The sequence below is a fragment of the Myotis daubentonii genome, chromosome 5 (genome assembly GCF_963259705.1).
Source record: "Myotis daubentonii chromosome 5, mMyoDau2.1, whole genome shotgun sequence".
NCBI lineage: Eukaryota > Metazoa > Chordata > Mammalia > Chiroptera > Vespertilionidae > Myotis > Myotis daubentonii.
The window spans coordinates 7,788,514-7,813,637 of record NC_081844.1 but is presented as its reverse complement, the minus strand read 5'-3'; the positions used below and the strand labels follow the sequence as shown (position 1 = coordinate 7,813,637).

The 25,124-nt window shown below is 46.0% G+C and overlaps 1 protein-coding gene across 5 annotated transcripts in view; it reads left to right on the top strand.

The window, feature by feature from the left end:
- The window catches only part of SNAP47 (synaptosome associated protein 47), an 80,496-nt gene that overhangs the window by 43,548 nt on the left and 11,824 nt on the right, over window positions 1-25,124 (top strand). For 4 of the 5 annotated variants that reach the window (XM_059695822.1, XM_059695821.1, XM_059695823.1 and 1 more), the window contains 2 exons: window positions 15,104-15,594; window positions 21,526-21,650. In XM_059695822.1, coding sequence (XP_059551805.1) covers window positions 15,104-15,594; window positions 21,526-21,650 — 616 coding nt within the window. The remainder of the gene's footprint in view (window positions 1-15,103; window positions 15,595-21,525; window positions 21,651-25,124) is intronic. The other variant, XM_059695824.1, reaches the window with a different exon arrangement.

The window sequence follows — 25,124 nt, the reverse complement described above, 5'->3', positions numbered from 1 at the left end:
ATGGTTTTTGTTTTTGCCCATTGAGTATGATGTTCACTGTTGTTTTATCATATTTGTCCTTTATCATGTTGAGATATGCTCCCTCTATTCCCACTTTGCTGAGAGTTTTTATCAAAAATGGGTGTTGGAATTTGTCAAATGCTTTTTCTGTGTCTGTTGATATGATCATGTGGTTTTTGTCTATTCGTTTATGGGATATATCATGTTTATTGATTTGTGAATATTGAACCAATGAATCCCACTTGGTCAGAGTGTATGATCTTTTTTTAAAAAACATATTTCTGGAGCTGATTTGCTAATATTTTGTTGAGGATTTTAACATCTATATTCACCAGGGATATTGACCTGTAATTCCCTTTCTTTGAGGTATTTTTATCTGTTTCTGGAATTTGGCTAAAGCTGGCCTCGTAAAAAAAAGAACTGGTCAATATTCCTTCCTCTTGGATTTTTTGGCATAGTTTGAGGTGTTTAGGTGTTAGTTCTTCTTTGAATGTTTGGTAAAATTCCCCTGTGAAGCCTTCTGGACCCAGGCTTTTGTTTGCTGGGGGTTTTTTGGTTACTGCTTCTATTCATCAGCTGTTATTGGTCTATTCAGGTTTTCTGATCCTTGATTCAGTTTTGGGAGATTGTATTTTTCTAGGAATTTGTCCATTTCATCCACATTGTCTAGCTTGTTGGCATATAGTTGTCATAGTATTTTCTTACAATCCTTTGTAGTATCAGTGGTTACTTTTTTGCTTTCTTTTCTTACTTTATTTATTTGGGTCCACTCTCTTTGTTTCTTGATGAGTCTGGCTAATGGTTCATACATTTTTTTATCCTTTCAAAGACCAGCTCTTGGTTTCATTGATTTTTTGTATTGTTCTTTTAGTCACTTTGTCATTTATTTCTGCTCTGGTCTTTATTATTTCCTCCCTTCTACTTACTTTGGGCTTTTCTTGTTGTTCTTTTTCTATTTCTTTAAGTTGCCGGGTTAAGTGATTTATTATTAATTTTACTTGTTTTTTGAGATAGGCCTATAGTGCTATGAACTTCCTTCTCAGGACTGCTTTTGTTGTGTCCCAGAGATTTTGGTTGGCTGTATGTTCATTTTCATTTGTTTCCAGGAAGTTTTTGATTTCTTTCTTGATCTTGTTGGTAACCCATTCATCTCTCTATATAAAAGCCTAAGTGACTGTTATGACTGGTCGACCGAATGACCAGTTGCTATGATGTGCACTGACCACCAGGGGGCAGATGCTCAAAGCAGAAACTGCTCCCTGTGGTCAGTGTGCTCCCACAGTCAACCTCCAGCAGCCGGCCAACCTCCCACGGTCCCTCCCTCTGGCCGGCCGGGCACCCCCCCAACCCCCTGATTGGCCCCAATCACCAGCCAGGCTGAGGAACCCCACCCATGCATGAATTCGTGCACTGGGCCTCTAGTTGTTTAATAACATGCTATTCAGCCTTCATGTGTTTGAATGTTTTTCGGTGTTTTTACTGTTGTTGATTTCTCATTACATTCCACTGTGATCTGAGAAGATGTTGATATGATTTCAATCTTCTTGAACTTGTAGAGACTTGTTTTGTGTCCTAACATGTGAACTATCTTTGTGAATGTTACATGTGCACTTGAGAAGAATATATATTCAGCCAGCAGCTTTGGGGTGAAATGTTCTGTAAATGTCAATTAAATCCATGTGATCCAGTGTATCCTTAGAGCAGCGGTCACCAACCAGTGGTCCGTAGACTACTGGTTGTCTGTGAGGTCCGAAAGGTTGGTGACTGCTGCTTTAAAGTCACTGTTTCCTTGTTCATTTTTTGTCTGAAAAATCTATCCAGTGAAGTCAGCAGGGTGTTAAAGTTCCCTACTATGACTCTGTTGTCATCGATCTCTCCCTTAAAGTTTTCTAGAAGTTTACCAGGGTAATATCCTCTTGCTGGATTGATCCCTTTAGTATTATATAGTGACTTTTGTTGTCTCTTGTGAAGGCTTACATTTTGAAGTTTGTCAGATATGAGTTTTGCTACCCTAGCTTTTTTTGTTGTTGTTTTCATTTGCATGGAGAATTTTTTCTATCCTTCCATTCTCATACTGTGTGAGTCTTTTGTTCTGAGGTGGCAGCTTGCTGAATATAGTAATCTTGGTTTCAGATCCTTGCTATTCATTACCTTGAATACTTTATGCCATTCCCTTCCTTCCTGTAGAGTTTCTGATGAGAGCTCCTTTGTTTGCTTTTCTCTTGCTGCCTTTAATGTTCTCTCTTTGTCTTTAATTTTTGGCATTTTAATTATGATGCATGCGGGCATGAGCCTGTTTGGATTCTTCTTGCTGGGGACGCTCTGTGCCTCTTAAAGTTGTATGACTTTTTCCTTCACCAGATTAGGTAAGTTTTGTGCCATTATTTCTTCAAACAGGTTCTCTGTCCCTTTTTCCCTTTCTGCCTCTTCTGGCACTCCTATTATGTGAATACTAGAGGCCTGATGCATGAAATTTGTACAAGAGTAGGCCTTCCTTCCCCAGTTGCTGGCACTGGCTTCCCTCTGGCACCTGGGACTCGGGCTTCCCTCTGGCTGCCAACAGGCACTCGGGACCCGGGCTTCCTCACAGCCCCAGCTTCGTCCAGAAGGTCATCCGGAAGAATGTCCTGTCTAATTAGCATATCACACTTTTATTATTATAGATTATTATGTTTCACACTGTCCCTCAGCTCCCTTAAGCTGTCTTCCATTTCTCAATTATTTTTTCTCTTTGGTTCTCTGATTGAGTGATTATTTCAACCTTGTGTTCTAATTCACTGATTCAATCCTCAGCTTCCCCTAATCTGCTGTGTATTCCTTCCAAAGTGTTCTTTACTTGTGCTGTGTCATTCTTTATTTCTGTTTTCATAGTTACTACTATATTTTTTTTCTCATGCAGTTGAGCATGTTTACCATCATTATTCTAAACTCTGTATCGGATAAGTTTCTTTTCTCCATTTCATTTATCTCTTCTTCTGGAGAATTCTCTTGTTCTTTCATTTGGGGGTTGTTTCTTTGTCTCCTCATTTTGGCTGCCTGTTTGGGTTTGTGACTATGTATTAGATCAGCCGTGGGCAAACTACGGCCCGCGGGCCGGATCCGGCCCGTTCGGCTGTTCTATCTGGCCCGCGGAGCCGAAAGAGTGGAGGGTTCTCTTGCTCTCCCCTCCTCTCCTTCACCAGCAGCAGTGTTAACATGTATTAGTTCACACAAACACTCCATCCATGCTTTTGTTCCGGCCCTCCGGTCCAGTTTAAGAACCCATTGTGGCCCTTGAGTCAAAAAGTTTGCCCACCCCTGTATTAGATAGATCTGCTTCTCCTCTCAATCTCTAGTGCAGGACAATGTCAAATGCTGTTTCTGACTAATTAGATCAATCAAAGACTCAAAGCCTCTGGAGACCACCCTTGTCTATAGAGGGATAGGATTTTTTCTTGAATTGCTCTCAGGCAATCATCCCCAGGTGTGGGTAGAGTTTTTTGTTTTTTTTTCATGTGTTGGGCAATTGCTTCTGTCTGGAGGCTAATTGTTATTCTTGGTCACTTAACGGTCTCCTTAACTCCACACCATGGGGCAAGGTGTTTTCCAATAGGGTGTGTCAACTGTTTTCCCCTCAGGCAAGGCTGCCTTTATAGCCAGTGTCTGCATGAGGATGACCTTTGCAGCATGAGGGGATGACTCAGCGCTGGAAACCTGAGTGTCTGACTTTTGAGCTCTAACCCCAAAGCCCCTGATCCTGGCTTCTGCTCACACAGCTCCATTCCACTCTGCTGGAGCACAAGGTGAGTGGCTCCACAGGGATTTTGTGCATTGGCCCTTTGTGGGTGCCTGAATTTCCAGCTGTCTCTCCCTGGCAGACAGCAACCCTGCTGCTTTTCACAGCTAGATGTTATGTGGGTACCCTTCTCAGTTCTGGCTTTCTACTGGGGGGCTCAGATTTGGGATCAGATCCTAGAGCTCTCAGAGGCAGCACCCCCAGCTATGATATATCTCTGGAACTTCAGTTGCTGTCTGTGGAAGCCTGGCCAGCACTTTCCTGCCTCCGTTCCTCCTACCAGTCTCTATGCAGTCCCCACTTTCAGTCTTTGGTTATTAGGGTTCCCTCCAATGAGTCTTCCTTTAATTATTCAGGAAGTTTTTCTGTATTTTATTTGTAGTTCCAGTTTGGTCCTGGGATCGTGTCTTTGCAGCATTGACTTACTCTGCCACCATTTTTAACCTCATCCTCCTTTACAGCTTAGATTTAGCAAATAGAGATCTATTATAAAGTTGAGGGTGTATCGCTTGTCTGACACACTGGTTAAAACTCATGAATGTTTATTTCTGATGACTGCTGACCATGGGTAATAAATTGCAGAAAGGAAATGATAGATAAGAGCGGGACTACTGTTTTCTTTGAGTCCATGAGCACAGAATATCTTTATACTTATCTGTGTCTTCAGTTTTTTTTTCTTCAGTGTGTTATTGTCTTGATTGTACAGGTTTTTCATTTCCTTGGTTAAATTTATTCTTAGTTGTTTTATTATTTTTCATCCAATTGTAAATGGGATTGTTTTCTTAATTTCTTTTTCTGATAGTTGATATTAGTGTATAGAAGCAACTGATTTTTGTATATTAATGTATCCTGCAACTTTACTGAAATTGTTTATTCTAACAGTTTTTTGGTGAAGTCTTTGGGGTTTTATATATAATGTCATGTCATCTGCAAATAGAAATAGTTTTACTTCTTCCTTTTCAGTTTGGATGCTCTATTTCTTTTTCTTGTCTGATTGCTGTGGCTAGGACTTCCAATACTATCCTATCTAATAAAAGAGAAACATGGTAATTGGTGTACGACCGCTACCCTTCCCATTGGCTAATCAGGGCAATATGCAAATTAACTGCCAGCCAAGATGGCGGCCGGCAGCCAGGCAGCTTAAAGTGAACATGAGGCTTGCTTGCTTCAGTGACGGAGGACTCCAACGTTCCCCGCCTGCCGCTGCAGGCCTCTGAGCTGCAACTCTAAGCAACTATGTTACAAATATAGAAGCTAAACAAAACCCCAGAAACCTGCTTTAGTCCGTCAGGCTTCAGCCAGCAGGATCGCAACATTGTTTCAAATACAGAAGGTAAACAAAGGCCAGAAACCTGCTTTCAGCAGCGGAGGCCTAAGAGCTGGAGCCAAGCCTCAAAGCTAAAGCTGGCCCAGAATGGAAAAAAAAGAAAAAAAAAAGGAGCGGTTGGGAGCTTCAGTCACCCGCCAGCCTGAAAACAGCCCTCAGCCCCTCACCCATACTGGCCAGGCACCCCAGTGGCGACCCCCACTCTGAAGGGTGTGTGACCAGCTGCAAACAGCTATCATCCCCTCACCCAGGCTGGCCAGGCACCCCAGTGGGGACCCCCACCCTGATCCAGGACACCCTTCAGGGCAAACCAGCCGGCCCCCACCCGTGCACCAGGCCTCTATCCTATATAGTAAAAAGGGTAATATGCCTCCCAGCATCGGGATCAGCGGAGCCGAGAGACCTCCCAGCACCGGGATCAGCATGACGGGGCAGTGCCCAAACCCCCTGATCGCCCTGCAGCTCTGTGTGTGACAGGGGGCGGGGCCACAACCTCCCTATCCGCCCTGCTCTGTTCGTGACAGGGGAAGGCGCCCCAACCCCCTGATCAGCCCTGGTCTGTGCCTGATAGGGGGAGCTCCCAACCCCCTGATTGCCCTGTGGCTCTGTGTGTGACAGGCTGCGGCGCCCCAACCCCCTAATCGGCCCTGCTCTGTGTGTGACGGGGTAGAGCCATAACCTCCCCATCGGCCCTGCCCTGAGTGTGAGAGTGGCGGCGCCCCAACCCCCTGATCGGCCCTGCTCTGTGGGTGATAGAAGGCGGTGTCCCAACCCCCACCCCTTGGGCCCTGCTCTGTGTGTGATGGGGTAGAGCCATAACCTCCCCATCGGCCCTGCCCTGAGTATGACAGTGGCAGCGCCCCAACCCCCTGATCGACCCTGCTCTGTGGGTGATAGAGGGCGGCGCCCCAACCCCCTGATCCGCCCTGCTCTGTGTGTGACAGGGGGCGGTGCTCCAACTCCCCTATCGGCCCTACTCTGTGACAGGGGGGAGCTCCCCAACCTCCTAATGGGCCCTGCTCTGTGCGTGACAGGGTACAGAGCCCCAACCCCCCTGATGGGCCCTGCTCTGTGCGTGACAGGGTACGGAGCCCCAACCCCCCTGATGGGCCCTGCTCTGTGCGTGACGGGGCAGCGCCCCAACCCCCTGATTGGCCCTGCTCTGTGCGTGACAGGGGGTGGTGCCCCAACCCCCCAATCGGCCCTACCCTGAGCGTGACTGAGGGTGGCATCGCAACCTCCCAATCCGCCCTGCTCTGTGCATGACAGGGCGGCGCCCCAACTCCCCAATCGGCCCTGCTCTGAGCCCGACCAGGGCCTGCACCTAGGGATTGGGCCTGCCCTCTGCCACCCGGGAGCAGGCCTAAGCCAGCAGGTCATTATCTCCCAAGGGGTCCAAGACTGCGAGAGGGCACAGACCGGGCTGAGGGACCCCCCGCCCCCCTGAGTGCACAAATTTTTGTGCACCGGGCCTCTAGTATTGAATAAAAGTGGTTTTCTTATATATCTCATACCTCATACTTTTCTTGTTCCTGATCTTAAAGAAAAAGCTTTCAGCTTTTTGCTGTTACTTATGCTGTTAGCTGTGGTTTTTGTCATATATGGCCTTTATTATGTAGAAGTACAAACCTTCCATAGCCACTTGTTGATAATTTGTCATCTATTGAGATGATTATATGATTTTTATTATTTATTTTGTTAACATGGTATATGTAACGTTGATTGGTTTTTGGTTGTCAAACTATCATTGCATCTTGGAATAAATCTTACTTAGTCATGGTATATGATCCTTTTTACATATTGTTGAATTTGATTTGCTAATACTTTGCTGAGGTTTTTGCATCTGTGTTCATCTGGAATATTTGCTTAGAAATTTCTTGTTGTGTCCTTCTTTGGTTTTAGTGTCAAGGTGATGCTGGCCTTATAAAATGTGTTTGAAATTGCTTTCTCCTCTTCTAGCTTTGGTAAAGTTTGATAGAAATTGGTATTAATTCTTTTTTAAATGTTTTGTAGAACTCACCACTAAAACCATGTGCTCCTGGACTCTGTTGGGTTATTGTAACTTTTTAATTTTAGGATTTTTATTTGATTCTTTTTTTATGTAATTTCTATTAATAGTCTCTGTTTGATGAATCATCATCATTATGCTTTTCATTAATCCTTTTAACTTGGTTTCCTTTAATTCCTTGAATATTTATTTATTTATTTTTAAAACTTGGGTAAATTTTTATTTGGTATTTAAAAGTTCCATGTTATCAACCTTTTACTTATTTGGGGCATAATGTAGAACTTACTGACAAATTTGTACTGTTGGGAACATACTGATCCTGTTCTCCCAGCAACACGTCAATCACAGGGTGCCGGCCATTTTTTATGATGATTTTCCTTTCTTCTAGCAGAGTTGGTCTGCAGTAGTCTCCTTGCTTAGCAACCTTGGCCAGGGAGAAAATGCAGTCAATAGCTGCTAGGTGATGTACTGCTGTACACAAGGATTGATAATGTTCACCGAAATTCTCTAGAAAATCAAGCCATTCAGCATTGCAGTCATGGACTAGCTGCTCCCGGAGCTGATTCAGATGTCTGTAATTTTCTACAATAAAAGGAGAGTGGAAGCGGCTCACAGCTTTTGTGCGAGACTCAGAGGAGGCGCAGTGCTGAAGTAAAATACTAAGGTGTGGAGTGCATGCGGAGCGGGCTGGCGGCTGAGGGCGCAGTTGTCGTTTTCAATCGGGAGGGAGTCTCAGGCTCTGAGCTCCAGTTCTGGGCGAGTCTCTAGGGACCCAGACTCATACAGGAGAAGCGGGACTGTCTGGCATCGCTCAGAACCCTAGGGCAGCTTTCTCTCCATGGGGCTTGCAGCGATTACTGGGACACTGAGAAGCAGAGCCCCTTGAATATTTATATAAGTGTTTTGAAATCTATATTAAATACACTATATGAATGCTTTCAGAAATGGACTCTATTGATTGTTTAGTTTAGTTTTTGTGGGGTTTTTATCCCTGTGTATAGGTCACATTTTGGTTTCCTCTTACTTTTTTTGTTAGAAAACTTGGCATTTAATATATATATTATTGGTGTTCGATGTGGACTGGGAGCCCTAGAACGGCTATATCTCCCATCAAAGCTCTTTTAAAAATGTGTTCGTTTCTTAAAAATTTAAGTATTTTCCAATAAACAAACACACACACACACACACACACACACACACACACACACACACATATATATATATTTGCAATTTTTTATTCTGATCTCCCTTTTTACCACAGGGTAGTGTCGTTGGTGGCAGTTTTTGTTTGTTCAATTTAGTAACTTCCCAAACTAATTTGACAGAGTGTATTTACACTATAGTGTGCAATATTTGTCATCTGCTCAGGCTTTTATTTTTGTTTGTAAATGTTTTAATTTTTAAATTTACATGGGCTCTTCTGGGTTGTTCTGGCGTCAGCATAGCTTAATGGTCAGCCATTGGTCAGATCGAGGCTATGCTTTAACACCCTGTGCTGATAAGGCTCTGCTTTGGTTCTGTGTGTGACTTCAGGAATGCTTTCGAAATTCAGATAGTTCAGAAATCTGTTCATTTTTTTAAACTTTGTTTCTGACCATAGAGGGAAGACATTGACTTTTTCAACATTAACCATGCTTGTAAGTTTTTTATAGATGTCCTGTATCAGATTGAGGAAATTTTCTTCTGTTTCTAGCTTGCTGGAAGTACATGAGTGGATGTTCAATTTTGTCAGATTCCTTTTCTGCATCTTTTGTGATACTCTTACAGTTTTCCCTGTGGCTTTCCACCAGTGAGATACAATGATTAATTTTTGTATGTTAAACCAGTCTCAGTATCCTGGGATTAATACCACTTAATCATAATGTAGTATTTTCTATATATTGTTAGATTTGATTTACTGATATTTTCATAAGGAATTTCTGCATCTGTGTTATTGATGGATATTGCTATGTTCTTGTTTTCTTATAATGTCCTTACCGGGTTTGGGAATAGGAATTAGAGTGGTCTTATGAACTGAATGGGCAAAGCATTCACTTTTTGCTCTAGTCTTTGAAAAAGTTGGTATACAATTATTATTTTTTCTATATGTTTACAGAATTCATCAGTGAAGCCACCTAAACCATAGCTCACCTCCACTCCCCATGGAAAGCTCTTTAGTTACAGGTTCAATTTCTTTGTAAGCTATTTTTTAAAAATACATTTTTATTGATTTCATAGAGGAAGGGAGAGTGATAGAGAGATAGAAACATCAATGATGAGAGAGAATCATTGATCGCCTGCCTCCTGCATGTCCCACACTGGGAACTGAGCTTGCAACCCAGGCATGTGCCCTGACCGGGAATTGAACTGTGACCTCTTAGTTCATAGGTCAATGCTCAACCACTGAGCCACACTGGCTGGGCAGCTATTCTTATTCTTAAACCTTTTCTTTCCTCGGTTTCACATGTTGGGTTTTCAAGTGTTTTGTATATTTCATATAAGTTGTCGAATTTATCGGTTGAGTATAACATCCTCTATAGCAGGGTTAAGGAGTACCCAGCCTGCGGGCCATAGAAGGCCTGCAAAATCATTTGATCTGGCCCTGCCAGGGCATTAAGGGGTGAGTTAATTAAATGTTTGACCAGATAGAGCAGGCTAATTTTTAAGTTGATAATTTTGTATGGCCCGTGAATGATGATACAAATATCCAAATGGTCCTTGGCAGAAAGAAAGGTTTTCCACCTCTACTCTATAGCCTTTCAATGGCTGAAGGATCTATGGTGGTGCCCCCCTTTCTTTTTAAAATATTTTTTATTGATTTTTTACAGAGAGGAAGGGAGAGGGATAGAGAGTTAGAAACATCGATGAGAGAGAAACATCGATCAGCTGCCTCCTGCACACCCCCTACTGGGGATGTGCCCACAACCAAGGTACATGCCCTTGACTGGAATCGAACCCGGGACCCTTGAGTCTGCAGGCTGACGCTCTATCCACTGAGCTAAACCGGCTAGGGCCCCCTTTTTATTCCTGGTATTGGTAATTTGCATTTTCTTTATTTTTTTTTCTTGAGCATTTCTTGCTAGGGGTTTACTTTTTAAAATTGTGTGTGTGTGTAGGCTGTGCCATGCATTATACAATGTTAGGAGCATCCCTGTTTTCTATTCAGTAATTTCTACCACCACCCTCAGCCCTCTAGTGCAGCGGTTCTCAACCTGTGGGTCGCGACTCCTTTGGGAGTTGAACGATCCTTTCACAGGGGTCGCCTAAATACATCCTGCATATCAGATATATACATTACGATTCATAACAGTAGCAAAATTACAGTTACGAAGTAATAACAAAAATAATTTTATGGTTGGTGGGTCACCACAACATGAGGAACTGTATTAAAGGGTCACGGCATTAGGAAGGTTGAGAACCACTGTGCGAGTGCACTGGCTAGGGCACTCTTTTTTTTTTTTTTAATGTTCTGAATACACTTGAAAAGAATGATTCAGCAGTTGATGCTGTTCCTATGAATACCAATCAGGTTGAGTTGGTTAAATTGTGTTGCTCAAAATTTCTATATTCGTACTAATTATTTTTGTTTTCTTGCTGGATCAATCATAGAGAGAAGTTTGTTGAAATCTACAGCTATGATTATCTATTTCTCCTTTTATAATATCAATGTTTGTTTAATGAATTTTGAAGTTCTGTTATTAGATACTTACATATTTAGTAATCTAATCTAATAAAAGACAAACATGGTAATTAACTGTACCTCTGACACGCTTCCCATTGGCTAATCAGGGCGATATGCAAATTAACTGCCAACCAAGATGGCGGCCAATTTGCATACTCCAGGCAGGGAGGGCCAGCTCAAGCTGCCATCCGGCCCTGTGGCACCTAAGCCCCAACACCAGCCAGGACCCCTGTGTGAGGCCCTGGGCGGGCGGGGCCTCCGCAGCTGCAGTGTTCAGACCCAGGCCCCCAGCCTGCCCTGGGCTCTGCTCAAGGAGGGGCTCAGGGCCTGGGGTTTACTAAACTTTACTGGAGCTGCTCCCCACACCCCCAGCCCCTGCCCCAGAACCACCCTGCCCTCAGCAAGGCGCCGGGCAGCTTCCCGACAGGTGGATGGCAGAAGAGCTGAGTAGAGCGGGGACTGCAGGGAGCCAAGGACTGGCAGGGGTCTGAGGAGAGAGCCTGAAGGTAGAGGAACCTTCGGCAAAGCGGCCGCCAGGAGCCGCGGCCATGGGGTCTGCAGGCGCGCGGACAGGCCTCCGCCTGATGGGGGATCCTGGGCAAGCGCCATGGCTTCGGCTGGCCAGGAGGCAGGAGGCCCAAGGGGCGCAGAGCGGCACCAAGGTGGGGTGCACTGGAGGGGGCTCAGGCCTGGGCAGGGTGCTGGCGGGCGGATATGTGCCTTGCCCCGGGAGAGTGAGGTTCTGTAGTGGCACCAATAGGTGGGAAACAAGAGACAATGACTGCAGGCGTGGAAGGACGCGGGGGGTGGGGGGGGCGCGGAGGGGCGCGGACTCGCAGCCCTGAGGCGGGGGTGGAGGGGCGGCGCCACCTCAGTGGAGGAGCACTGCACTGCTGGGTACCCCACTGCGGCGGTTTGGTGAAGCTCCCGGTGCTAACCGGGCCTTGCCTCGGCCTGCACACTTGAGAGGCCAGGACACCTGCTCCCACCTTGGCCCCAAAACAAGCCTGCATCCACCCCGCCCCCAGTTCTCGCCCCGCCTGGTGGGGGTGCACACCTGCACGGTGAGTGCAAGCCTACCACCTGCTCCCCAGAAGGGGGGGTGGCAGTAAAGAATGGGGTGGGGACGGGGGAGAGGAAAGAATGTGGAGCATCCATGATGAAGAGGTGCTGGAGAATGAGGCTTGGAAGCCTCATGGGGAGGTTTGTTCTGTTTGCCCAGCGGCTGTCCCTTAGGAAAGGTGGAGAGCCGGCTGTGAGGGCTCCTGCGCAAGGAGTCCAGTTCCATAGCCACCTGGAATTGGCCTCAGTTTCCTGCTCTGTAAAATGTGTTAAGCGTGTCCCAGTGCCTTCACTGAGCTTTGAGGGCCAATTGAGATACTATATAAAGAAAATGAGGGAAGACATGAGAAAGAAAAGGAAGGGCGGGCAACACAAAAGAAAAGATTGGAAGGAACCTATAAGCCTACTAGGGGCCCGGTGCACGAAATTCGTGCACTGGGTGTGTGTGTGTGTGGGGGGAGTGTCCCTCAGCCCAGCCTGCCCCCTCTCACATACTGGGAGCCCTCAGGCGTTGACCCCCATCACCCTCCAATCGCAGGATCAGCCCCTTGCCCAGGCCTGACGCCTCTGATAGAGGCGTCAGGCCTGGGCAGGGGACCCTCATTTCCCCCCATCACTGGTTCTGCCCCCAGCCCAGGCCTGATGCCTCGGCCAGAGGCGTAGACCCCCATCACCCTCCGATCGCCTGATCGGCCCCTTGCCCAGGCCTGACGCCTCCGCCAGAGGTGTCAGGCTTGGACAGGGCACCCCCATCTCCCCCCGATCACTGGCTCTGGCCCCCGCCCAGGCCTGAGGCCTCTGGCCCAGGAATCATGCCTGGGCAGGGGACCCCCATCTCCCTCTGATCACTTGCTCCACCCCCCGCCCAAGCCTGACGCCTCTGACCCAGGCTTCAGGCCTGGGCAAGGGGACCATCATATCCCCCCAACCCCCGGCTCCGCCCCCCACCCAGGCCTGATGCCTCAGCCAGAGGAGTTGACCCTCATCACCCTCCGATCACCAATCCCGGATCGGCCCCTTGACCCGGCCTGAGGCCTCTGGCAGAGGTGTCAGGCCTGGGCAGGGGACCCCCCAGCTCCCCGTGGTTGCAGGCTCCGCCCCTGCCCAGGCCTAACACCTCTGGCCTAGGCGTCCGGCCTGGGCAGCGGGGACCCGCAGCTGCAGCGGCCCCGCGATCGTGGGCTTCGCTTTAGACCCAGGCAAGGGACCCCTAGCTCCCGGGACTGCCAGCTTCAACCGTGCCCAGCTCCCATCGCTGGCTCCACCCCTACTTCTTGCTATCACTGGCCAGGGCGGCAAAGGCACCTGATTCTCCAATCATGGCTGGGGGGCAGGGCAAAGGCGGCCCCAGGGCCGCCTTTGCCCTGCCCCCCAGCTCTTAGCTCCCCCCTGGGTTTCCGATCACTGTCAGTGGCAGGGGGCTTCTTCCTGCTTTCCCTTTCGCCTCCCTGCATTGTGCCTACATATGCAAATTAGCCGCCATCTTGTTGGCAGTTAATTTGCATATAGCCCTGATTAGCCAATGAAAAGGATATCGTCGTACGCCAATTACCATTTTTCTCTTTTATTAGATAGGATTGTCACTTAAATAGGGAATAGCGTCAACAGTGTAGTAATGATGGTATGAAGCCAGGTGGGTACTGGAAATATCAGGGAACACTTTGTAAAGTATATGATTACCTAATCACTATTCTGTAACTAATATAAGACCTGAAACTAATACAAAATAATATTGAGTGTAAATAAATGAAAATAGGAGTGAAATTTTTCTAAATGTCAAAGTTTAAATAAATAAAGGCTATAAAGGAAGGAAGGGGGAGAATAAAAATAGTGTTTTTCATTTTACCACTTTATTATCTTTTCAGTACATGAAAAAGACAGTTGTCTTTATATGGTGCTTTTATGCTTTTCTAAGTCATTATCTCATTTGATGTTCAGGGCAATTTAAAGACAAGATAATTATTCCCTCCACTATTCAAAGAAAGGAAATCGTGGTGCCTGGCCCCAATGATTCAATCGTCAATTCCTTATTATAAAGCAGGGTTAGTGAAATTTTCTGTGAAGGGCCATATCTATACTAATAAAAGCCTTGGGGGTGATCTGGCCAGCAGGGGAGGGCAGTTGGGGATGATCAGGCTGGCAGGGGAATAGTTAGGCGTCAATCAGGCCGGCAGGGGAGCTGTTAGGGGGCAATCAGGCAGGCACGCAGGTGAGTGGTTAGGAGACAGCGGTCCAGGATTGTGAAAGGGATGTCCAACTGCTGGTTTAGGCCCGATCCCGGCAGTCGGACATCCTGGGATCAGGCCTAAACCAGCAGTCGACATCCCCCAAAGGGTCCGAGATTGGAGAGGGTGCAGGCTGGGCTGAGGGACACCCTCCTCCCGTGCACGAATTTTGTGCACCGGGCCACTAGTATTAAATATTTCAATTGGTTCAACCCTCTTATTATGCACGGTCCCTCTTTATTCCTGGTACACTGCTTGTTTAAAAGTTTACTTTTAGTGTGATATATCTTTTTTCCAACCCCTTTGCTTTTGATGTATCTGTGTCATCATATTTCACAGTGTCTCTTGTAAACAAGATATAGTTGATCTTGTTTTTTTCCAAGCTGATAATCTGCCTTTTAATTAAAGAATTTAGTCTATTTTTATTTAATATGATTACTAATATGGTTGTGTTTAATTCCGCCATCTTATTTGTTTTATTTTATTTGATCCTTATTCCTTTGCTTTCCCAGTCCTGCTTCTGTTTTTTCCCCTTTTATTGACTTTTTAGATATATCTGTTACTCGTTACTTTAGAGTTGTGCTGTCCAATATGGTAGCTAGGAACTACATTAAATTTAAGTTTAAAATTCAGTTCCTCCTTACATTAGCTATATTTCAGGTATCCGGTAGCCATATGTGCCTATTACTGTATTGGACAGTACAGATCACTGCCAGAATTCTATTACCTCTCTAGAGATTAAGAACAGGATTTGAGTCAGAATTACCCAGGGTTAGTGTGGTAAGAGTAATAATATTCAAGTCTAAAGATAATGTGTCCACTGCAGATAGCTTTGTATACATACCGTAGGCAAATAACACTACTGCTTTTAGCCTTAGGTTTCTTTTCTTAAAATGTGGAGATAACCATTTCTGCTCTTTCTGTTTCATGGAGTACTTGTGGAAAAGAAAACTGTAAAATGGTAAAAGTGCTTTATAAAGGCTAAAGCAGTTAAAGTATTAAAAATTGCATGGCTTAGTTTTTACTATGTTGTTTCATCTTCTAGGTTGCTGAAAGAACTGGAATCTCATTCTTGGTGGCCCTTTAGCTTCAAGCTTTGGAAGATGCCATCAGACACAAACTCCAGGGGAGGCTCCTCAATGGCTAGTACCAAAGCTCTTGGAAAAGAAGGGATAGTGATCAGAATTCCTGCTGTTATTTCCCAAGGAACAGAATCTCATGTTAAACCAGGAAGGCTCACCATCCTTGTTTCTGGGTTGGAAATCCATGACTCAAATTCTTTGCTGTTACACAGATTTGAAAGAGAAGATGTAGATGACATTAAGGTTCACACACATTATGAAGTTAGCATCCGCCAGCGGTTCATTGGGAAGCCAGACATAACTTTTCGTTTGATATCTGCCAAGATGCCAGAAGTTGTCCCCATTTTGGAAATGCAGTTCAGCAAGAAGATCGAGTTTTTAGAAGATGCCCTGATGCTCAGAAGCACTGGAACCTCTTCCCCAGCAGAGAAGGGCTACTCAGTCTGGCAGGCAGGTAAGTGACCATCAACACAGCCTGTGCACAGACCTGGGAAGTCTTAGACTGCCTGTGGTATGTACTTAACATGATGCATTGTAAATAAAAATAATTTCAGACCCTTTTCCTTAGTAGTTGTCAACTGTGAATCTCAAATCACTTTGGTTTATCATACACTGGAAAGCTATAGAGATTTCCAAGTAGATCAGAAAGAGTTTTGATGACCCTTTCAGAACAAAGAGGTCTGAGTTAAGTGTTTTCACTCTTTCCTTTATTTGATTTGAGAATTAGCATTTCAGGGTCTTAACTAGCCGTAGCCCCCACCTGCTTTGCTGAGTCTGCAGTCCCCCCATCAGTAACTTACTCAGCCTCACTCCTGTTTTCCTTCACATTTGATTGAGGTCTTCCCAGACCACCTTCCAGGTGTGTGTTCAGGTATCAGAATCTTTAAAAACTATGCAGCATAGTTTGGGTAGTTTATGGGGCATCCGTGAGGTATTCTGAAAAACTTGCTTTCTCTGTGGTGTTCTCTTGCAGGTCTCTGGGGTGTGGAGGGTGTAGCTGGCATGTCCAGTGGGGTGGAGTGTGGGAGGCAGGACATGCGGATATATTACATGTCCACACATCTCGAGGTTCTTGGGTCACAGCGTCCTCCATAGCACAGGATAACTTGATGTTTGACCTCTCAGTTTTGCCATTCTTACAAATGTTCTGTGGCATCTTGATGGTATTTTAATTTCTTTCACTGATTGTGAGATAGAGCATCTGATGCTTATTTGCTCTTTAATCCCACAGGTTTTGTTCTGTGGATTGCCTGTTCTGTGTGTTTTGTTGTTGTTATTGTTTTGTCGGATTTGCAAGAGTTCTTTATGTATTCTTTATGTAGATTTTCATTCCTTATTGATTTGAGAGGCTGCCAGTGCTTTCCCAGACTGTCAGCCTCCATTACAGAAATCTTTAATTTTGCTGTGGTCCGATCCACCATTTCCTCCCGTAAGTTTTTTTGTGAGCCCCATTTAAGAAATACTAAAGTCATAAAATATTCTGATATTTTCTAATACTAGAATTATAGGTAATATTACTTCTGTATTTAATGTGATTTTTTTCTACAAGTATCTTTGATTCCTGCATGTCTGTTAAAGTAAGAGAGATGTTTGTTACTATTCTGGTTCCTTTTCTTCTTTCTCTTAAGTGATTGATTTTAATTCTAATATGTAACCTATTTCCCTAACACATGAATATGTTGATATTATTCTAGATGACTTCGAGTTTCCAAAAAATATATACTTGATAATAGATATGGTCTCATGAGATCCAAAATGTTAGAAATATTAATGTAAAAACTTAATTTAAAAACTTACTTTCTTGGCATTTCTGGTTTTTCTTTGGCCCCCTCACTCAAGGAGGACTCAGAAGCTGGCCCATAAAATAGGCAAGAATGGTGGGCTGTGGCAGCCAATGTGAGACCCTGACCAGAGGGCCCTTCAGGCAAGGCCACGCACAAGCCCAGCTGGGCAGCTGCTCTGATGCCCCAAGTTTTGACTGAATCGCCAACTGCATTTTCCCATGGGAGAGGCCTCAGCAGTGAGAGGAGGAGGCTCTGTAGGGATGAGACACACAGAACCATCAGCCACTGGTTCCGCCAGCACTGAGAACCCTGCAGAGCCAGGCATGGTATTCGGCACCTATAGTCTTGGGAAAAAACGCTAAATAAAACCCACAACCCTCCTTGTCACAGAGCTCCACCATGTTTGTGGGTTGTTGGACATGGGGTTTCTGATAGAAAATAGGGCACAGCATGTAATGAATGAGATGGCAGATGTGAGCACGCTATGTGTAGCACAGAGGTCACACTGCACAAAATTGCTGGGCCTGCTGTCAGGGTTGCCATGAAAGGATGGCAGGCCCTGACGCTAGAGCCCAGGTGGCAGACAGGGCTGGAGAGGAGCAGGCAGACTGTAGGAAGATAGGTGCGTGCAAGTTCCACAGGCCTGTTGTCAGGAAGGGCAGGCTGAACCTCCTGGGCACAGGCTGAGTCTGCTGACCACAGGCCGAGCATCATCTTCCTCCTCCAGGAAGCCACAGGTCTGCTTTTAAAGCCTTTCAACTGATTGTAGCAGGCCCACCACATTATCTAGGACAGTCTCCCTTACCTAAAGTCAATGATTGTAGGCCTCCTCTATCCACACTATAAACACCTAGATTAGGATTGGATTGAATAGCTGTGGCCTGGCCTTTTACAGTAATGGATCCAATGTGTGTGGAATGAGCTGACAGATGGGTTTTCATCTCGGTGCTAACTTTAGCCCCTGGGTGGGATCCCTGCAGAGTGTCTTCTTCTGCTCTGAGCAAGAAGTTCCATCCTCCCTTTGCGAGGCCACCCTGCCTCACAGAGTAGGAGCACCTTACAGCTATGGGTTTGGAGAGGCTCAGGTAATGAGAAGTGATGTATTTGGAAGAAGCCAGCATGTTGAGTTTAGCAAGTGAGATGGCATCTGACTTGCTAGAAACTTCACTGTGTCCTCTGCAAGCCTAGCGACGAGGGTCAGTTTCTCACTGTCGCCTGTGTTGTGTCTGCCATCACCTCTGTCTTTGCTGTTCCACATTGGAAACTGCAGAGACAGTGGAGGTGGAAACAGTGACTGACATCTCAGAAATGGATTCCTCTCCTTGATGAGGTATTTGGGTAAAACATTTGGCCAGTAGGTGGCAGTCTAGTAACAGGAGACAGGTATTTGCCTTGGGTGAGTAGAACTTTCCAGAGACCTCTGAGGTAATGTGTTGTGTGGACCTCTGAGGGCCCTGAATGACACAGGTGGGCACTTTCCACTTTAGGGAAGAGCAGTTGCAAAGTACTATTTTTCTGCATAGTATCTTTTAAATAACCTTTCAAATTTTAGAATAGTATCAGACTTGCAGAAAACATTACAAGGATAGTCAGAGTTCCCATGTCTTCCACACTCTTGTTGTCACCCGACATTAGCTTCCTTTGTTGTCATAACTAATGACCCTATACAGATACGTTGCTATTCTCCTAAGTCCATATTTTATTCAGATTGTTTTACATTTTACTTTTTCAGGATCCCATGTGACATTTAGGTAGCGCATCTCCTTGTACCCTTCTTGACTGTGTCAGTTACTCAGACTCTCCTTACTTTGGCGGTCTTCATAGTTTTTAGCAGTCGTAGCATGCTCCCAGGTTGTTTCATGGTCCTGGAGTGACAGGTGTGGGAGGAAGCCCACAGATCCTTCTCCATCAGAGCAGGCCATGCCTGGCACTGTTAAGGGTTCCGGAACTGATTTTTGTTCTTGTTGTTTACTGACTGGCACCTTCTGAGAGAGTCCTTCCCTGACCACCTAATTCAAGACACCCTGGTCACCTGCTCACTCACCCCATGGAAATCTTGCCTCACACTTGCCCTCTGGTGCCGCCCCTACTGCCCAGTCAGGCCCTCCTCAATGTCTTCTCCTTCCTGGAAAGTGAAATCATCTGTAAGTTTCCTTTTAGCTGGAACAATGTGTGCTTAGTTTGGTTAACAGAGATAATTAATGACTTTAGAGTCAAAAACCATCTTATACTGAACCAAACTAATTTTTCTCAGAAGGTATTTCAAAGCATTGAGGTAACTGAGTCAATAGCTCCAGTGTCAACACAGCACTGGGGGTGGCCAAAGCCTTGTGCTGGGCGGGATTCCACTGAGCCCATGGCTTGTCCTGAAAAACATCTCTGACTTAGTATAGTCTAGGAAGAATTTCCTCCATTTTGGCTTTCTGGTTGTTTAAATAATACTCTTTCACTAAACATTCAAAAAGAGTATGCCTCAGTCAGTAATAAGGCTATAGGTGTTGAAATGGACACCAGAGCACAGTCCTGTGCACAGTGTGAGTGGATGGACCATCTCTCACAGAAGCTAGTCAGAGAGTTCCTGGAGTGATGCTGAAAAAATAAACAGCAGGGCAGTTCCAAGCAAGTTCATTAAAAGGTGTGCAAATGGAATAACACTAGGATTGCTGCAGATGGAAGAGCCAAGTGCAGGACCTGTGTGGGGTGGAGAGGTAGGTGAGGCCAGCATGCTGGGGGTGGGTGAGGGGTTAGACTGAGCACAGGTACGTGCTGAGTGAGGCCAGAGAACTGCTATTCTCAGGCCTATGAAGTGCACTTTGCCATTGTGTCATCACAGGCAGTGCTTTAACGGCATGCATAAGGTGGCCTCTCCTTTAGGCTAATAATAACTAGTAGGATACTCCCTCTGTTCTGCCATGATAGCTTTCAACCCAGCTCTGACAGTGCTCTGCTGCTGACTGACACTTTAGAAAAGGACTTTTCATATGTGATGTTCCAGTGAGGGACACTAGACCACGTTGGAACAATGGGGACCATTTTGATGAACAAGCCCCCCAGGATGTTGGAGTAGGTGGGGCTTTAGCAAGTATAGAACACAAGTTATGACATTGTTTAGAAGGGCTTCAACTAGCATTTTCATAAAGAATGGCCTAGAACAGCAGATATTCGAGTGCATGATTTGCAGTAATGTTTTGTCTTGTGCGACTTTTCCAGACCTAGAGATGAGGTCCAGGTGTGGTGGCTCTGTACAGGATGCGTTTTTCACTCGCACAGTTAGAGATGGGCTGGGGGAGGGCTGGGGTCTTGCCTCCGGCAGACTGACTCCTCTGTTGCCTGAGCTTACTCCTTTGGCCTGGCCCTTTTCTTCCCGGGATCCTGAGAACCTGCTTCCTGTCCCATCACAACCTGCTTTTATCCTGAGGCAGGATAGGAGTCTGCTGACCACAGGCCGAGCATCATCTTCCTCCTCCAGGCACTCTTCAGGGAGTGTTATTTGTAAGAATTATTTTTTTTTTAAGAAATAGGATTAGTGGGGGCACCTTTGTGTGCAGGTTGGGGTGGCTGACCTTTCCTACCAAGGAGGGACCTGTGCAGTCGGTGTGTCCTGAAGGCCACCAGCTGGGCCTCAGCCCTTCAGGCCAGTGAGAGCCTTACCGAGACAGACTTGCTTTTCCATTCCTTAGCAGCTGCTCCAAGCCACTCTGATGAAAGGCGGCTCTGCTCACCACCACTAGGGTGCTGGGAAGGAGGTGGGGGTCACCTGTTACCCTGCTGTGCCCCCATTCCACTAAAGCAGAGAAGGCTGCTTGGAGCATCTGGTGCTGGTTCTCAGATCTGTGCACTTTCTGCCACCTGCTCTCCTCTCCAGCATCCTAATCAGTAACTACTGTGTACCTGAGGTGGTCTGTGCAGAAGAGTAGGCAGCAGACTCTAACTGATGCCCTCATCTGGGTTCCCAGTGCCAGGGTACAGGTGGAGTCATTTCTTTAAATAAAGAACAGGTGGCACACCATGGGAGGGGCTGTGAGCCACCTGATTAGCAGCCTCTAACCAGGCTGCCCTTCTGCTCCTCGGGGACATTACGCAGGCAGGTGCTGTTGGAGCGGAAACCCATTCTGAGCAATGCCTGGCCTTGTGCTCTCAGACTTTCCCTCCCTCGTGGCTCCACAGTTACCTTTGTTTGGCCAGTCAGCTGGCCATCCCAGTGCTCTCCAGACCCAGAGTGGCCTGTGGGTTTATGAGGATTCAACAAGTACTATCTTAAACTTTAAATTCATAGTCTTTTCTAATAAAGAAAATGATTATTCCTGGAGAGGGCCCTTTCTTCTGAGAGCCAGTTATAGAACCAGACCCCAGGTATTTACAGTGTTTCACTGGGATCGGGGTGGGTTAAGGAAACCACCCTGGACTGGAGTGGAAGGCAAGGCTTGGGCAGGCCCCATAGCCACTCAGCTTAGCTGAGGCTCAGGGTGGGGACCAGCAGGCAGAGACTGCAGATGGAGAGATGCCGTTGGCCTGGAGAGCAGGAGCGATCTTTGTAAAGTCAGTACTTCTACATTGTGTGCGTCATGGAAGAGGTCACTGCTGTTTGACTTGTGTTTCAGCATCCAGGCCAGTGGACTGCGCCAGGCACCGAGAGCCCTCCTCGGGGAACCAGGAGGGCAGGCTGCTTCAACTACAGATGAGCGAGCCCCTCATTTCTGAGGAGGACACCCAGGAACTCAGACAGGTAACATGCATTTGGGGGCTCCATCCTCCCTTGCAGGTGACTCTCTACTCTTTCCTGCCTGAAAAGGATTCTCCCTGGCTTGTACTTGCCTCTCACCCATAGGAGCTGCTGAGATACCCATTTGAGACATCCATTTGAGAAAGACAGTGCCCATCCCGAGTCCTTGTGCTCTGTGCATGCAGACAGCACAGCCTTCCTATGCTTCTACCCATGCACGTATGTAAACACAGGAGCTATGTGTACATGAGCTAAGCTGGTACATGTGTGTGCTGTGCCTGCTGAGTCTGTACGTGTGTGCTGTGTGGGTGTATGTGTGTGTGCTGTGAGTCTGTGTATGTGTGTGAGCCTGTGCAGCATACATATGTGTACATGTGTACTGTGTATGTGCTGTTAGGTTTTTGTGTGTGTGTATACACAGGTGTGCTGTGTGTGTGCGTCCAGTGGAGGGCATTTGTTCTGTCATCTCTCTCAAGTGCTCAACTAGATTCTGAAGAGACTGGCTACTTTGTATCCAGGAAGTTGAAATTTAAATAATATTTGATAGAAATACTTATAATTTGTCTTCCCTATGTTATTGCTGGGCAATAAAATGGCTTTTTTACCCTTTTAAATAATTTTGAAGCAAATACATAGACATTGTTTTTTATTTTTAAATATTTCAGTATGTATCTTTAAAAGATAACTGTTTTTAAAAAACCAACATTATGTCTGGCCAGTGTTGCTCAGTGGTTGAGTGTCAGGGCATGTGCCTGGGTTGTGAGCTCAATCCCCATAGGGGGCATGCAGGAGGCAGCCAGTCAATGATTCTCTCTCATCATTGATGTTTCTATCCCTCTCTCCTTCTCCCTTCCTCTCTCTGAAATCAATAAAAATATATTAAAAAGTAAAGTTTGGACATTTGGCTAAATAGGATCATATATCATTATGAAGCAATATTAAATTAGTTATTTACCTAAAGTGACAATAAACAGGTATCAAATAAAATCAATGAAAATATATTTTGAAAAAAGAAATAAAAATAAGTAATTAAATAAAAACCAACATCATACCAAGCTTACCTTAAAAAAAAAGTAATTTCTGCTGTCATCAGACATCTCCCTGTCATCCTACTTCAGGAGTGTGTTGTGCATTTGTAGTTCAGGAGCCCGTGAGACCTGAGTTCTGGGTCCGGTGAAACACCTTAATGCATAGCTTCCCTCTGTCATCTTTTCTTTTTCCTTTGCAGTTTATTCATTGAAATCAGCATTTTGCAACTTGTGTCTTCCTGACTTGGTTTCCCCAGGGTGAGCAGTATGCTCTCTGTAGGTCAGTATACAGCTTTAAGGCCCCATCAGACCTAGCTCTGTTTTGGAGAGACCAGTTCATTGGAGCTGCAGACACACCTGCAAGCCTGTTTTCTATGTGTCTGCCCAGGCATAGAGTCCTTAAGCTTAGCCCTTTCCTTTTGGGGAAAAAAAGTGTTCATCTTTACTGTGGGGTAATTTAAATATACATGTTTTGTCACTTTTTCCTCCTGGTCTAACTTAGTCATTTTTTGTAATGACATAGAAATGCTGCTTTTTAGCTGCTACTAGCAAGTGTGGCAGGTTCCTAATTGCTTCCAGAACATGTGGCTCTTGTCTGCTCTGGGCTTGAGAGCCCCTGATCTATAAAGGCTGACGTGCCCATGCTCCTGGGAGTGGATGGGAGCATAGGTCTCAGGCTGGTGGGATCTGGAATCTGCCCCCTCCTCCCATGACGTTATTGAGGCTGAGGAAGGAACCTGTGGCTTTGTGATGGGGGATGTAGGGATTTTATCTGTTAATTCTGAAGGTGGCTATGCAATTTGAGAGGACCCTTCCTCTGAAAGCCATGAGTGATGGGAGAGGTCAGGATAAATTCACCCACAGCCCCTGAGAGCACATTTCTGTGTAGCTGGTCCTGACTGTCGTCAATAAGTCTTATTAGCGAGCCTGTGCATTAGTGCTGGAAACAGTTGCCTAGTGAGTCAGGAGTGGCCTCAGGGCCGAGGAAGTGGTAACCAGTGACTGGACAGGGCTGCTGCGGGAGGGGCAGGGCTTTCTACTGTCAGCTGTTCACTCTTCCTCCTGCAGGGAGAGCCTAGTTTCAAGAGATGATCTTTTAGAGGTTAGTCTCATGTTTCCTTAGAGAGGAGATCTCACTGTATGATGAAACTTGAGCATATGGAGGAATGAGTTAAATTTCTGGGGAGAAAAGAATGCACACGCATCTTCAATTCAGCTGTGGTTTCTGCTACAAATGCTATTAAAGTCATGTGAAATGGGTCTTGGTGACAAACTGCAGTTGATGCTGAGAGATGGTGCGCCTGACTTCCTGGGGTGGCAGCTCCTTGTGGTGGCCATGGCTGTGTCACTGCAAGAGGACCCCTGTGGGGGCTGGAGAGCGTGGCTTGGCTGGGACGGGTTTGGCAGTGTGCCCTGACTCCTGTCTAAGGTGGGACGGGCCAACTCCCCCTGCCTCAGAACGGTGGCTCTTTATTACAGTCTGTGACTGCCACATGTTTGATGCAGCATTTGGAGATTACAAAACCAAACCACATTTGGCTTCCTCTGAGGGCATCTCAGTTTCATGGCATTTTCTTTATAACTTCTGAACCTATCAACTCCGTTGTCTTGTCCTGCGTTTGGTCTTTCTTCATCCTGCCTCCCTCTTTCACCAGGAAAGAACCAGATAAGAATCTGGCACGAGTCTGGTATTTTGGTTTATCCAGGCAGGTTCGGGGCAGGCTCCCACCCTGGTGGATTGCAGGGAAGGCGCTGAAAACAGCAACGACAGGAGACTTGAGCTGATGCCCTTGTCATTCCTAATGAAGAGGGCCACCGTGTGGCTGGGCTGGGGGACCCTCGAAAGTAGACAGCTAGGAAGGACCTGCAAGGGGTGTGGCACAGACAGTGGGACTTTCATGCCAGGCAGAGAGTCAGAAGTGTGTCCTGTAAGCAGCTTGGAGTCACTGAGGATTTTTTGAGTGAGGCGTGGTGGGATAATTTCAGACTTGAATACCTCTTCTGGTTCTCTTCTTGTCCTGTGCCTTCTGAACCTTCTCCTGACTGCTAATTTCACTTACTAATTGGGGGAGGAGGTGTGGTTATGATGCTGTTGTTGTTTTTTATGGCTTTGACACCAGTTGAGATATTACCAGTGAGCTAGGCCACTTATTTCAATATCTGTTACTTTAATCGTGATTTATTAATAAATGTTCCTTACATCACATCCTATGCCATTTCTAAATGTTAAACCATATTAGTTAACTGAGGAAAAGTGCTTAGTAACTTCTGACATCCACACACCATTGACATTTTGATAAGAGGACATGTGCCCTAGAATGAGCCCTGCATTTGGAATTAGGGTCCTGGTGCTACTTCTGGCCCTGCTCTGTTGGTCCATAGACCCAGACAGGTTGCTCCTTCCCTGGTCTCAGCCGCCACCACTGAAAGGCAAGACCCTGGCTTCCGG